This window comes from Ixodes scapularis, unplaced genomic scaffold, assembly GCF_016920785.2.
Source record: "Ixodes scapularis isolate PalLabHiFi unplaced genomic scaffold, ASM1692078v2 PGA_scaffold3__209_contigs__length_174095766, whole genome shotgun sequence".
Classification (NCBI taxonomy): domain Eukaryota; kingdom Metazoa; phylum Arthropoda; class Arachnida; order Ixodida; family Ixodidae; genus Ixodes; species Ixodes scapularis.
In genome coordinates this window covers 37,285,420-37,300,903 of record NW_024609868.1, presented here as the reverse complement: position 1 = coordinate 37,300,903, position 15,484 = coordinate 37,285,420, and the positions used below count along the sequence as shown (strand labels likewise).

The 15,484-nt window shown below is 44.3% G+C and overlaps 1 protein-coding gene across 1 annotated transcript in view; it reads left to right on the top strand.

Moving 5' to 3' along the window:
* Positions 1-15,484, top strand: part of LOC8031549 (gamma-aminobutyric acid type B receptor subunit 1) — a 39,591-nt gene that overhangs the window by 10,696 nt on the left and 13,411 nt on the right. Inside the window, exons 8-14 of the mRNA XM_029988995.4 lie at positions 656-719; positions 828-905; positions 3,749-3,899; positions 4,805-4,937; positions 6,257-6,364; positions 7,583-7,802; positions 8,249-8,376. Of these exons, the coding sequence (XP_029844855.1) occupies positions 656-719; positions 828-905; positions 3,749-3,899; positions 4,805-4,937; positions 6,257-6,364; positions 7,583-7,802; positions 8,249-8,376 (882 nt within the window). The remainder of the gene's footprint in view (positions 1-655; positions 720-827; positions 906-3,748; positions 3,900-4,804; positions 4,938-6,256; positions 6,365-7,582; positions 7,803-8,248; positions 8,377-15,484) is intronic.

The following is a 15,484-nucleotide window of genomic DNA, read 5'->3' as shown; positions in this document are numbered from 1 at the left end:
CCAAATACATTTGGTTGTAATTGTATTTTGTACTTAAATGCTTTTTTGAAAATGTAATTAGATTTGTAATTAAATACATTTTTAACAAAGTATTTTGTATTTGTATTTCGATGCTTATTTGCATGTATTTGGCCCATCCCTGGCGACACTTCTATTTTTTATCTAGACGAAAAAAAAAATATTTTAGCAGTTATGACCAGTAGTAAGCCCAGGACCAAAGACGTCACATATCACGCGCTTTCGGCAACGCGGGTCGCCCTCAAAGGTAGAGGAGGTTCCCGCGTTGTCCGGTTAAAATATGACGCACTGATATTTAGTTACTCTCTCCGTGCCCACTGGCTTGCCCGAGCCCCCAGAGATGTGGAAACCGCAAAAAGGGTAGACGCTTAAATATGATTGCAGGGCCCCTTTAAGTACAATGTACTTGAAGTACTTCCCAGCACTGGTTTCCCCTAATAGCGTAATTTTGTTGGCAGGAAAAACTGGGCTACGTAGTACTCCTGCAGAATTACCTATTTTTCTTTGAGTATGCAGAGTGCAGACAAAATGAGTTGGAATGATTCGTGCAACATTTGTTCAACATTCAAACATCACTATGATCGTCAATTGCGACGGAACACAGATTTTAGAAATTGTGCATATGTTTGATTCCCAGGGATTTGTTGCATTCTCTGCCTTGGGAGACCGCATGTCGTGGACACTCATCGAACAAATGATTGGTGAGACTGTGTTCCTGTATCGCACTCCTTTCTGGCATTCTTTCTGAGCTTTTCTTTTCTGAATAGTGAATTCTTTTCTCGTTCACAATACCACAATCTTCCGCACAGAGGGAAGCTACGTCAAGATTGGCTATTACGACATCGAGACCGACAACTTAACCATTTACACTCAGGCGAAGTGGACCGGTAAGTTCGGCGGTATCTAAAATTGTCGTGCAGAAATATTTGCTGTCTGCAAGAAAAGAGGAGCGTCTTTCTCTCGCCTCAAAATTAAACTACACATTGCCGAACATTTAATCTCCACCCAAATGTAGTGCTAGCTGTTGGAACCGGATGCCAAGGTTTCAGAACTTACCGACATACAATTAAAAAGTCGTAAGTGGTTCATAAAAATTTTCAATGAGAAAATGGGGCCAGTTTTTGGTAGCAGACACCATTAATTTCCATATAGCAGTGGTTTTAAAACGAGAATCCGCAGATTCTTTGGGGTCCCTAAAGGCCTTCTTAGGGTCCATGAAGCCCTTGACCATCAATCAAGACGAGGAAAATTCTTATTTTTTTTATTGATGCTGGTTGTTTTAGTATAATAGTCTAAAGAGATTACACCATGTGCACCGAGTGATTAGGGTTAATTATTCTCCATTTCAAAGCTTCAAAATTGGTTTGCATGCATTTAGTTTTTTGTTTATTTACCCTTTTGTCATTATAATCATCCAGAAACCCCCCTCCCCCTAGTGGACGGTGTCCCCCATCACCTCCACTGATCCAGAAGGGGTCCCCGAATCGTCAGTAGTTGAGAACCACTGCCATATAGTATTTATGGACTTCGTTGGTCACCAGTTCTTATTGGAAATTTCAAAAAATCAATTATTACCGTATTAGGGGCGAAGCTCCTTAGGGTCTAGCATTGTCCGGCGTCCGTGCTCACATCGATTGCCATCCCATCTGTCTTCTCAAAAAAAGAAAAAACGTTTGCGCAGTCGACAGGATTCGAACCTGTGCGGGGATGGATTTCTAGTCCATCGCCTTAACGACTCGGCCACGACTGCGGGACGAGTAGGGGCCTCTGAGATGTGGTAGTAACTTAAGAGCTGGGGATGTCATGGATGAAACGTTGCATGTAATCACTCAACGTCTCTACAGGAGAGGGCGTTGTGGTCAAATGCGTATATAATCGCGTTAAACTTTGCATGCATTGGCTCAACGTTTATAGACAAGAGGGCGCTGCGGTCAAAAACTTAAATGCGTATTATAACCACGTTCCATAGCACACATTCTCTTTCTGACATGGACCGTTGACTTAAAGGGGCGGTGCAATGATTTTAACACTGAACGAATGTGCAGCTTGTATTTTTTATGTTGTTTACTTCGGCATAAGTAAGAGAAAAAGTGCCGTCATACACCAAAATACCTCTATTTCGCTGCGTAATCGCAAAATAAAAAACACTTTTTTTCACAACCTGCGGCCACATGGTGGCTGCAAATGGAACCTGTGGTGTGACGTCATTCAGAGTGGTTTTTGTAAGTGACAGTGTTAGGCAATTGTAAGCTTGATTTAAGGTTAAGTTTAAAAAATCTTGTTGTTTAGGCATGCAGAAACGCTTCAAAAGCCTAACATTGCCGCTAAAGGATTTGGGGCGCCATCTACCGCAAGTCAACCAAACCTGCCGTCGCCGTCGTCCGTCGACGCCCGAGCGCCTACGGCGGCTACACGAGTGACCCGGACGTTTTGTCTTTCCCTCGCTGGACGGAGTGCGTTGGTCATGGTCCGTAGTATCGTGGTGTCGTTATTGTTCCTGGTGTCTCGACCTCGACTTCGACGGCCCGCCGTGTCGACTGCCCGCCGCACAAGTCCAACTGACTTACTATACGGAAGCATCTTGCGCTCGACGTCGCTCAGGCCGTCCGCCCATGCCGCCATGTTGGTCGGGAATCGACGGGAGAGCGGCGAGCCGGCGAGCGCTGGGGAAACGGAAGCCAGAAGCACCCAACCGGAAACCAACGCCACTCCGAATGACGTCACAGGCGAAGCTGGTGCCGCTTCAATGTTGAGTTGAGGGGTGCCAGAGATACCGATTTCTTTTATTTTTTTAATGAAAACTAGGGCAAGCAGGAAAGAATAGTTTTCGGTCCTTCGTTTCTTATGTGGCCGGGATCAATTCCCGCAATTAGTTAGCCAAAGTCCGCAAATTGTTGCACCGCCCCTTTAAGCGGTGGAGATGCATTCCCACGGCTTCTAGCGGATCCAAGCTGATTCGCTAGAAGAACCTCTGGCTCTGCATTTCACTGACCATAAAGCAGTAATAATGAAATCGAAACGCAACCCGGAACTCAGCACTACCTATGAGCAATAAAAAAAAAAAAAAATCAGCCCCATCAGCACTACTTATGAACAAAATCAGTATCATCAGCACCACCAGAGCTTCGCCCCAATCAACATCATTTACCACGTGGAGATGCGGTCATTTTTACTCGAGTAATAGCCGCACTGTTTATGAAAAAAACATGAAGGTTTGCTTTTCTGCGGAGCACACAGATCGCCAATCACCGCGATCGAAAGCATGATTCCAGCGGTTTACAGGACAGAGATAACGCCTTTGTGCGAAGATACCATCTGTGAAGATTGCATTTGCATGGAAAATCGTGTTCTCAATCTAGTTATGTATTTGCTATGTCATTTATGTGCAACGCGATGATTCGGTGTAAATGTGCTCTGCGGAAAAGAAGACGCAAGGGCCTTGTTCATAAATAGTGCAGAAATACGGTAGATTGAATCAGATAACAGTGAGTTTTGGAACTTTGGCATCTGTTTCCAACTTCTAGCGCTACATTTGGGCAGAGAGGTAGCGTTTGGCGGCGCACAGTTTATTTATGCGGCAAGAAAAGAATGACAGTCTATTCTCCTAAGCGCCTGGTACTTCACGCGTCTTTTTCTGTTAAAACATTCAAATGAGGTAGGGGCGACAAGTTTGCAGCAGTGTGTCTCGTGTGCACGCATCTCTTATCTTGCGAGCGTGTCCCGTGCGCAGACGGCAAGCCACCGCAAGACCGCACCATCATCGTCCGGGTGCACAGGAAGGTGTCACTCAGCCTCTTTGCCGGAATGTGCGCCGTCGCCTTCATTGGTGTCGTCTGGGCAGTGGGACTGCTTGTCTTCAACTGGATCTTCAGGCACTCCAGGTCTCTACATTTGTTGAATATTCCACGTGAAAATCTGGTTATTTCCAACTGGGTTATGGAATTGGTCTTAGCTGAATCCAGATAGATTGTCTCGTTGGCTAGAAATGGACTAGTAGTTTTTTTCACCTGGGACACTTTTCCCTGACGTACCCCGAACTTGGTGTATTGCTAAACGGGTATGTTTGATCTGAAAGGGATTACGAACAGGTAGCTGGCAATATGGAACAGTGTGACCCTTCTCTCCCACGTGCAATTATCTCAATTTTGGATGTCAATTGGTCTTTGAGGCACGCAAGGACCGGAGCAGTCATTGGCTGCAGCAATTTTCTTTTGCTTCAGTTTCTCTGCTTCTGAAGCTGACAAAACCTAATTTTGTTCTGCATCCAGCAAGCCTAACTAGTACCAAGCAGATTTTCGATCGGCAAGAGATAATGCCATCCTTTCAAAAATAGGGGGCTTGAGTAACGAATACCGTAAAATACCGGTCAAGTGCCCACTCAAGATAGAGGTAATCACGAAAAAATGGGAGATGGGCGCTTGTCCGGTCATCAATTTGACATATAGATGTACTGTGCATATTTTCTCACATCTTAGAAATTTGGATATGGGCGCTTAATGTGGAATGGGCGGATGCGCGGTATTCTACAGTAGTTGAAGAAGTAAAGACGCTCTAGACTTCTAAATTCTCTTTTTGCAAAAACCGGCACATCTAAGGAGAAATTAATACATCTGTTCTTTGCCTTGCTTTGTGTATGAGAGTTGTTTATTCTGAGTGCTCAGTTAGACAATGTAAAAAAAATATTTTTGGTCCCTTTAACGGTCTTCAACAACTTCACAGCTGCCAATTCTGTTGCTCTCCTTCCTTATTGGATGTCACAATTCAATATGCATTCTTTCTTCTCCAGGTACATCCAGCTGTCACATCCAATGTGCAACAACATCATGCTGATCGGCATCATTTTGTGCCTGGTTTGTGTCTGTCTGCTCGGACTGGACGGACAGTTTGTCAGCGAGTTCAGATATGCACACATCTGCCAGGTGAGCTACACCACTGGGAATGCTTTGGGGAGAAGCCTGCATGGCTTTATATGGCACGGCTAACCTACCTGCACATCATGTGAATCCAGAACTTTACCATAAAGCTGAAACTAGCAGTGGTTGCAGAAGAAAGCCAATGTTTCAAGCCAGAACTTTATCTGATTCAGAAAATGTAAGTGATTTGTTTTCAAAGTTTTGACTAGAAGATGGTATCGCTTGTTGGTTATAGATGATGTCCATTTCCCAGTATTTTCCGGTTACATAGGATGGTATTTTCTTTCTAAAGTTTGTCAGTTAATTGACTGAACTAAAAATCTGAAGATTTAATTTACTTAGACACCTACCTGTAGGAATTATCTAACGATATTTGGATAAGACATGTCATGGTACCTCATTCAGCACTTCTGCTACAAGCGATGAGGCAGATGACCAGCTATTTCTTTAATCTAACTGAAGAAAGAAAAAAAAAAATTTAAGTGTGCAGTGTAGCATTTTCCTTGTATTGTTTGGTGGTGGGCAGCACTTGAAAAACCTAGTACATGTATATCTATTTTAAAATCTGGCATCAACACCTTCCTTGGGGTTTACTGGTGCATGTTAGTTTCAATCATTGTTACTTTCATTGCTCCAGTCTGCACTAGACTATACGGTTCAGGTGGTAGTAATTTTTGCAGCTTCTTAAAAAGATTACACGCCTGCTTTTATTCTCGTGGCTGCTTCAGAGGCAATTGCATGACAAAAAAGTCATATTTTTCACCCAGAATATGCGAAGTAACGAAAACGATAGCTGTAGCACAGTCGTATAATTCGGGCGGAATGGTGTTGTCACAGTGCCTGAGGACGGAAGTGCGACGTGGTTAATTTAGCTTTCGGGGTAAACGTCGTGAATGCCACCGACGACTGCTACCAGTGATCCGCGAATTAAGTGGGTAAGCACGGTGGAGGTCCCTAAAACCATCCAACATTGCGCGTAGCAACTTGATACTGCCAAAGCGCAACTTCACATAACGCGAGTAATGTTTGAAAACAAGTCTTTCAAGCAGACAACACGACCACTCTCCCTTTGTTGCGCCACTCTTGTCGGGATACCAGGGCTGCCCTCTTCACTTTCTTTGCACGTCGGGTGCAAAAAAAGTGAAGAGGGAAGTCTCGACTTCCCTCTCCTCGCGCCAAGAGGGGAGAGAGAAAAAGGTTTTCCATTCTTCGCGCGCGCAATGATGACAACCCACAAGGTTGAAATCTCTGCAAAGTGTTGATCGTAAAGCTGACGCCTTAAAGTGCCGATTGAGGTGTGAGGGCATTCATTTGGGCATGTGCAGGCTCGCTCCTGGTTCCTAACCATTGGCTTCACGCTCTCCTTTGGGGCCATGTTCTCCAAGATATGGAGAGTCCACCGAATCACCACCATGTCGAAGTCGGAGAGCAAGGTGAGCCAGTGCTATGTCTGAGACAACGAGCGTCTGCAAACTGAGAACCTGATCTCCCTATGGTGTTTGTGTGACCATAACGCTAGAGTGCTAGTACAAAGCTGAAAAGAGTGTTACAAACATTGCCAGTCTGATGAAGAACGTCCAAAGTGGTGGTGGTGCCACCTTCCCTCTCTGCTTGCAAACAGGCATTTAACTTGTGCACAGTGGCACGCTTGGGGGTTTTGATAACTGCTTATTCAGCATTTTTCATGCTCAACCAGCATGCACCAGATCATCAATGCGTGAAGATGTGCTTTTATTTTGGTTAATCAGGGAACTTGATATTCAGGCATGCGCCGTCACAATAATAAGACAGCCAGATTGACAGCAAGGACGCCACTTTCTTTTACACAAGCAGGGTCGCAGCCTCTCGTAGAGATCTAGGCTCAGTCAGTACGGTCTGTCGTTTTAGCACACTCTAAAGGCGCGTTCACACCGGCAATGGGCAGCAGTCGTGCGATAACGTTCATTGCAAAAGCGACCATCGCAGAAGAAAAGCAATGTGTTTCGGGCAGTCGCTAGCTGGCCCGACTTTTTGCGATGCGATCTAGTCGCAGAGTGGCTGAGCCAATGAATGGCGTTCGGAGCGAGAGTTTTCGAGAAGTGACTCGCTCATCGCGCACACCAGTGTGACCATCTGATTTTTTTGCGATACGATCAAGTCTCGTCGCACGAGTGCTTTACATCGTGCGAGCGCCTTACATCACCGATGTGAACGCACCTTAATAACTTAACATGCCTTCTGCATAGCAGCCTCGTTAGAGTTTGTTACAGGGTGCATTACCGGCCACGGTGGTTACAGCAGGGGCTCTCAAACTTTTCAGTAACCCTTTCTGGCCCTGGCGCTGACGCGACGAAGTGATGCAGAAGCCCACAGTTCATATAAACAGTGATGCCCGTATACTAGGAGCATCTCTTGTAGTCCGTATAAACAGTAATGCACGTATACTAGGGAGTGTTGCTTGTAGTCCCGCATCAGTGGGCGGCGCAGATCTGAAGAAAGGGTGCTCAAACTAGAAGACCTCTACTTAGTGCCAGGTACAGAGTCAAGGAAACTTGGGAGCTCAAGCAGGACATGAGGCTGTTATGGGGAGCCCCAGGGCTTCCGGGAACCCAGTGTAGGAACCCATGCACTTGTACACGGACAAGTGGCCTGACGTACGCATGCGCTTGCAGGGCCTCTCATTCCAGAAGGTAGAGAGTTGGAAGCTGTACGGCATGGTCGGGGCCATGGTGCTGATCGACGCGGTCATCCTGACCGCCTGGCAGCTGGTGGACCCTATGAAGCGGGAGCTCGAGATCTTCCCCCTCGAGGACCCTGAGATGTCCGATGAGGACGTCAAGATTGAGCCTGCCCTCGAGCACTGCGAGTCCAAGAACCACGCCATCTGGCTCGGTGCGTACAGTGCACTGTGCGGTTGACTTATTGTTTCTGTTCTTCGTGACCGCAGCATGTTAAAGGCCTTAGTATTGCAGAGGCGCAATGCTTTGTAGAAAAATACCGCAACCTTGTGGCACAGCGGCAGCACTTCCGCCAGGAACAAGTGCCATTTCCTGATGGTTCGTTCGAGGAAAGAGCATTACGAAAGATTAATGGTCGTTTGCAGTACACAACCAAACCTTAAATTCATGGTAAAATGTGCATGTGTCTAAAAACACAAATTGGTACATGAAGATTAATTGAAGATGCCAAATCCCTCTCTAGACTGGTCATGAACTAACTTGTTTAAAACAAAAAACTTCCCAACCTTTGCTGTCACCAAAGGCAGTCAACTTTCAACTGTTGTCGAATATGGATGGGGTGGCTAAGCCTGGTTGCATCTCTTTCTGTGTTTTGTTCAGGCGTCATGTATAGCTACAAGGGCCTCCTGCTCATCTTTGGAATCTTTCTCGCGTATGAGACGCGGAGCGTCAAGATCAAACAGCTCAACGACTCTCGACTTGTCGGCATGAGCATCTACAACGTTGTGGTGAGTTGCACAAGCTGCTGTCCCTTATGAATGCCTTTGTTGATCTCGAACAAGGCAGTTTACAGGATTGTTAAGTAAAAAGTTCTTGAAGTGTTGACTGTATATGACGAAATGGCTAAATGTTGATTTTATATTACCAAGTAGGGGTCACTAAGTGGAGATTGTATTATTTAGGAATATCGCTAAGGGTCATTTGTTCTACTAGTAGAAATAATAGAATTGTGCGAATATTCAAATTTTCGAATACCATATTTACTCGCATAATAAACACACATTTTTCCCGAAAAATTGACACATATTTGGAGGTTGCGTTCATTACTCAAGATATAATTTTTGCATTTACACACTTCGTGCAAGTGTCATATTTGCCAATATGAGGTGACAAGGTTACTGTGGCAAGTCTCCACTGACGAAGGCGCACCCACAGTTGGTCGTGGGCGCGCCGCAATAACCTTGCTTTATAAATTGCAAACCTTTATAGGGCGATTTTGGCGTGCCTTTCGCCAAAGGAAAAGCACCCTACGAAGCTCACTCAGTATGGAGACCAACGCGACCATTCTTAGACCAAACCACTTTCATGATTTCACTGTCCGAAAGCGGACCACAGACGACGGCGCGTTTGTTGACATTAGTGCATCCGATGGGCAAAGAATGTTTGGGGCTGGACAATTACTTGACCGAAGCGTCGTTAAGTGTGCATACCGCTCGGTTTCATGGTTGATCACTTCTGCAACTACACACTTGCAGCCATTATGAGAGAGGCTTGGCTTGGCTTGACTTGGCCCGACCGCTTGGTGAAAGAAGAAAATTGGCTTGGCAGGCTTGGTGGCTCTAAGTTGGGTGCAGTTCAAACTCGCGGAGCCGAGAATTAGAGGTGTGTTCATTACGCAAGAGAAAAAAAAGTCCAAATAGTGGTATTCGTTGTGGGGGGTGCGTTCATTATGCGAGTGTGTTCGTTATGCGAGTAAATACAGTAGTAACAGACTTGAGTTGAGCTAATTAATGCGTAGCTAGGATAGGGCCAGCTTAAACCTGGGAGACGTTACAGTCGCCGACTGATTTTTTTTTGCCTCTGAGGGACCCTGAAATCGCCCAAACAATCAAGCGGTCCGAAAAATCGATTTCAGCCATAACATTAAATTTCCGCGCATATTCCGCTGCGTATCGGCCCTTTTCCACTTGCTTGATGTCAATTTTAAGTTCTCGTGCAACTTCCACTTTATATTGTTCATTTCACTTGCTTGTTGATCTGTTTTATCATGGTGCTGTGCTTTGTTGGCGCCTTCGTTGGCGCAAACAGCAAAGTTAATTGGAGTTGGTGCCATTTGGCACTATTTGGAGACATGTTTCGTCCACCAAGCTCGCTTCAATACTAAGCCTATCGGCAAAAAACTTTTGTGCTCAAAGACCACAAGAATGGCTGACGGCCGCTCTTTCTTGCGGTGGCACTCGAAAAACACAGACCACGAGAAGAACTGGAAGAGCCGTAACAATGGGCAGACGGTGGTCATGTTGGCTATAGGGGAACCGGAAAACCCGACCACAGCCTCAACCCAGCTTGTTTATTGCATAGGACGTAGTATTGAGGCTACACGGCAAAATCAAGACGACCAAAATGGCGACGACTAAGCTTGCGGCGCTATTGTGGCGGCTGTTTTGTGGCTGTAAACTGAGGAAATCACGCAAATTATGTCAGAAATATTGAGCAATAAGCGTTTTGCCCTTTAAAAGTTCGGTCCATGTTATACATCAGCTCAGTGGGGTGAGTGACAGTTCGGCAAAAAATGTCAGAATAATCAAACGTTTCCGAAAAATTGGCGTCCGAAATATCGGTCGGCAACTGTATTCGTCTCCCAAGTTCAAGCTGGCCCTATCCTAGTTCAGATAGCAGTTTCAAATTATACATTCTTCGATATTGGCTTCAAGGTTAACTGCAATATTCATAATTTTAACGCGAGGGCATTAAAGGGACACTGACACCCCCCAAAAAAATGTTTTTATTTTTTGCCAGGCGCTTCATTATGGTGTCGGAGGACTACCCAATTAATATTTTGCAACAGAGTAGCGTATTTCTTTAATAAAGCCAAAAGACGCAACTGCTCGAAACCGAAACCGAAACCCGACGGCGGTCAGAGAAGTGGAGAGAAGAGAGTGACTGGCGGAAGTCACGTGGCTACACCCGACCGTGCGTTTTTTTTTTTTTTTTTTTCTCCTCTCCGGTAGCAGACGACACCTGACGACACGACATGCGGCGTGCGATGCGGCGTGCGGGAACTGCTTGCCGTGCGATTCTTTTGCAGTTATGTTTGTTCCGCTCGTTGCTATGTACTCCAAGATGAGTTGTTTTGTACATTGAGGAGTTGGAGATGAGTAGTGAGTGCCCGTGGTGAATTTCCATGATCGGCTCCGAAAAGAATAAACCCAAGATGTTGCGTGAAGAGCTGGCTCACATGTCCTGCATCCGAAAAAAAGTGGCATTGTCGAAACATCAACGGTATCGGGACCAATGGCTGGCTGCAATTCCTGTAGAACATTTACGGGCACCTCGGAAAGCGGATGCTACCTGATTTATATGCTCCTTGCATTTTGTGGAAAGTGATTACATTGAGTTCGCAGGTGTCAAAACGGAAATCCCATACCGTTTAATTCAGCGAAGTATCGTCCACAACATTTGTTTGTTATTTTTTTGTTTGTTTCTTCAGTGATGATTGTAAAAAAAAGAAAAGATATGTAAACATCGGAAATTGTTTGCAAAAAAAAAAAAAAAATTCACGGGGGATCGAACCCGGTCCTAAGGCGTGTGAAGCGGACGTCTTTCCCACTATGCTACTGGGGCATCTCGTTTCTGGTGGATCTCTTTCCTTAGTAATAATTCAGCCGGTAAACTGTAAGTTTGAAAGTTTGCTGTCGAGTTTTCTTTAGCAAAAGCACTCCCGAGTCGAAGTCGGGAAGCACCACGCTTTGGGGACATTCGCACCTAGTAAAGAAATCGTACGCGTGCATATTCAACTCGAAGTAGACACGTCGTGCTTGACGTTTGCGCGAGTGATGTCTTCAGCCACGAGAAGGGAGCGACGGCTCGGCGACGTCTTCGTGCAAATCGGCTTGGTGGCCGGGCGTGTCGTACGGGATGAATACCAATTCTTTTGATCAGTCCCAAATTTCTCTTTTAACGGTAGACAGAATTCGCCGTTACCGCGAACGACAGTTCTGAAATAGAGGTCCCACGCCCGTCGTCCGCTGCCATCGCCGTCCCCGCGAGTCCCACGATACGCGAAACGACGAACGCACAGAATGCTTCCGGTTGTCTGTGGAACTTTTTTTTTCAATCAACGTATTTACAGCTTTTTAGAAGCCACAAAAAATGGGTTTCATGTTTTTTTTCTATTTTTAATATTGAGTGTGTGCCTTCAGTGACCCACGACTTTGATTAAATTTGGTGGTCGCATCGATACCTTAGAAAACGGCCCGTGACCGCGAAAAAGAGAGTGAGCGAGACTCGAACCGGCCAATTCTTGATCGGCGGTTTTCGGGCGGAAAGAAACCGAATTTCCAGCCGCAAATTCTGTTCTGGGTAGTTGAGCCCTCATATGTCACGTACAAATAACAACCTCGGCGAGCATAAACACCCTGTCAGTGTCCCTTTAAGGAGCTCGTGTCGCAGAAAAGCCGGAATCGGTGTCGGTGGGGCAGGAATATTCTGGTTAGTTTATAAGGTCATGTCACAGCCATATGACCTCGCACGGGAATTTCTAACAACCTACCACGCTCACGGGAAACGTGAAGTCATACGTGGAATGAAAGTGATTAGAACATGACATGGTAATGTGAATTAAAGGTTGCCGCATGTCTCAAATGATTTCGCCTTATAAAGTAATTCATTTGCCTTAAAGGGAAACTGAAGCGGTTCTCTATTTGAGAAAAAACATTTCAATGGCCTTCATTCTACCTCCAGGATCAGGAATATCAAGATTATTTTTCAATTTGGTGCACGGAGGCTTCAGAAATTAATTTTTAAAGTACCGCCGAAGCCCCTCCTTCTTGGGGCGTGACGTCACACTAGGAGCGTTCGGAATATCTGCTCTCGCGCATCTTCAGCGCCTGTCAAAGCTATGCACGCGCACTCTTGCTATTTTCAGAAAGGTCAGAAAGAGACGTCACGACTGGTGTCAGTGCGGGAAAATATACCTGGCAAGCTTGCCGTTGCACGCGCTGAACACACGAGCGACACGCGCTCGGAGGCCCGAAGATCCTAGTATGACGTCACGACTGGTCGAATGTTTTTTCGCTTTTTCTCGCTTTTAGTTGCATCTTCGGGGAAAACAAAAGTGATATTCAGATTCACGGAATAAAAATACGCCAGAATTCACCTCTAACTCGTTTTTTTCAAGAAGTGTTTCAGCTTCCCTTTAAAGAAAAGATGTGAAGAATTTCAGGCGAGATTCAAACCCACGACCCTTTGGTTGCGAGCAGCTTGGGAGCGAGGGGGAGTTTACATGTTTAGCTCTCGTGTTCCGCTCTTCAAGTCAAAGCTTATGCGTACTGTAATTTTCTATGTGTTGATTGCAGCAGGTTACTCCTGTTGAGTGTGCCCTTTACCAGGCACTGGTGCACTGCAAAGAAGCAACACCAACGGAGCTCGCTCCCGCGGGTGTTGCTTCTTTTCAATGTGCTAGTGCTCGGTAAGAAGCGCACTCAACGGAGCTAAAATGGCGCAATCAAATCTTTGAGAAGTACAAATATTGCAGCCATGTACTTAGGAGGAAAACACACTTTCGAATAGGGATGGTGCACACGTGCTCCTGGTCATAAAAAGAAATGGAAACTTTGTGAATGTTGATATCTGCATTGCAGTAAAAAATGTAAGGGAGGACACTACCTAGAAAGGTCAACTTCTGTACCACTTGCTTGATTTTAATCAAATTTGCTGTGGAAGTTTATTAGTGGCAAGCCCATCCCTGCCAAATTTCATTGTCCTATGTCAATTCTGAAACTTGTTACGAATGTTTCAATATGGAAATCAGTGTGTTCGCTCAAAAAAACTATCGTTTTAAAATAAAATAAAAATTTTTGATTTTTATGTGTAATATAGTCATAGGAATACCCATAGCACATACCCAGCTAGTTATTTTGCTATATTGGATTGTTTTTTATAAATATAGCTTCATAAGAAGATTACTTTTTTTTTTCATGTCCGCATTTTTTTTTACAAATCTAGTTTGTTTTTGCATAAAAAAAATGTTAAAGTAGAAAAACTAACCATCCAGACATGTTCCTCACAAACTTCTATCCCAAAAAACCACATAAGAATAATTTTCTATTGTGTAATAGAAAAACAATAGTTTTCTTAAAGTGAAATTTATGCCGAAAAGTGGAACGGAGAAAAATGCATTCAAAGTGCTCCAACCCCTACGTTTTTTTTAGGATCGGTGGACCGAAAACAATTTATAAAAAAAATAACTATGCAGTCTAAACTAATTCAACTTTCTGGGAATACTCTTTAGATGCTGGTGGATGTAAATATGGCATTTTTTCAAAATCAACTTTTTTAACCCTTAAATTAAAGAAAATACATTTTCATATAGCAAGAATATTTATAAATCCCCTCGATTAGGCAGAGCTGGGCATTCTGTAGGTTTAATTTTATGTCAAATCTGTCCTTTACTTGCCTTCCCAATGTAGGCATTGAACTTTCTGAGGCCCACAGTCGGTTAATATATTAAGATTAAAATTAACATAGCTTAGAAATTAACAAGTGGAAGTTTGGAAACAGCCTTCACAAGTTCAGCAGGGTTTTCGTTTAAAGGGCCCCTGAAAATAAAGAAAAGTTTTTTTTAAACAGTTTGGGTGGGACACGCGTGTCAAAAAAATTAATTTACGTGAAAAAGAAAATTTTAGAGCAATATTGACAGCGAGAGATTATTTGAAATTCTGCGTGCGAAGTCCACGACGGCACTGGTCATTCCGGAATGACCACCTCGGTCGTGAGGGCGAAGCCGCTCCACCTCTCCTCCACGCGCCCGAAATGCCGAGAGAGAAAACGAGTGGAAAGGAGGTGACTACCAACTAAATCGCGTCTCGTGCTCTGAAATTTTTTTTTTTTTTTTTTTTTTTGCATAAAAATTAATTTTTTGACGCGTCTAAAAAAATAATATTTTGTGCGAACAAAACAATTTCTTTTTTAACAGTCTGGTTGAGACACAAGTGTGTCCCAACCAGACTGCTAAAAAAAACATGTTTTTTTTCTTTTCAGGGGCCCTTTATGCATGGTGATGTAGTGAAAGGCTTGGAGTAACTTTGATACTCAATTAGGAAATATTCAGTGAAATCCACAATTGGCTTTTAATTTGCTTCGAACTCAAAATTCACTATTTGCACGTGCCTAGAAAACAACAGTGTTGATTGTTCATCTCTAAGTGAAGGTCACTAAATGTCAACTGCAGTAGTACTATACAGTAAACTCTCACTTGAGCAAACTTCAAGGGACCCAAGGAAATAGTTCACGTAAGTGAAAGTTCACTAAACTGAATATATTCACTGGAATATGGAACTGTACATCGATATATACAAAGTGCATAACAGTTATGTTGCTGTCTTTCTCATTTTGAAAAAAAAAAATCTAATTTTCATTTGCACTGGCGCTTATGAAGTAAAAAGCTGTCCAGAGTGTCTATGTTTTTTTGCACTTCCTATGGCACAGCTTGTTGCTGTGATGAAGCAGTACCACAATGGCATCGTCTACTGGCTTGAAATATCCTGTGCAGGGTCGTTTCCTGTTCGGATTGAACGCAGTTTCTCCTTCACGCTTCGACTTTTGCTTCACTATCGTTGACAACGTCGACGGTGGAATCCCATAGTCCTTTACAACGTCCACTTGCCTTTGACCGTTGTCCAGACGCTGAAGGATTTTGAGCTCGTCTGATAGAGACATTGCTTCCATTTCGTCGTACTCATTACAAAAGTAGGTGCATATACTGCTGTCCTGCTGTTGTTACCCAAAACTAAGATGGCTGAACGGAACCAATGATAAAGAAAAAACAGACACACCACGTGGTTCGTTTTCGTCTACTGCACCGCTGCTTTGCCTTGGCGGCACTGTAAACGCCAG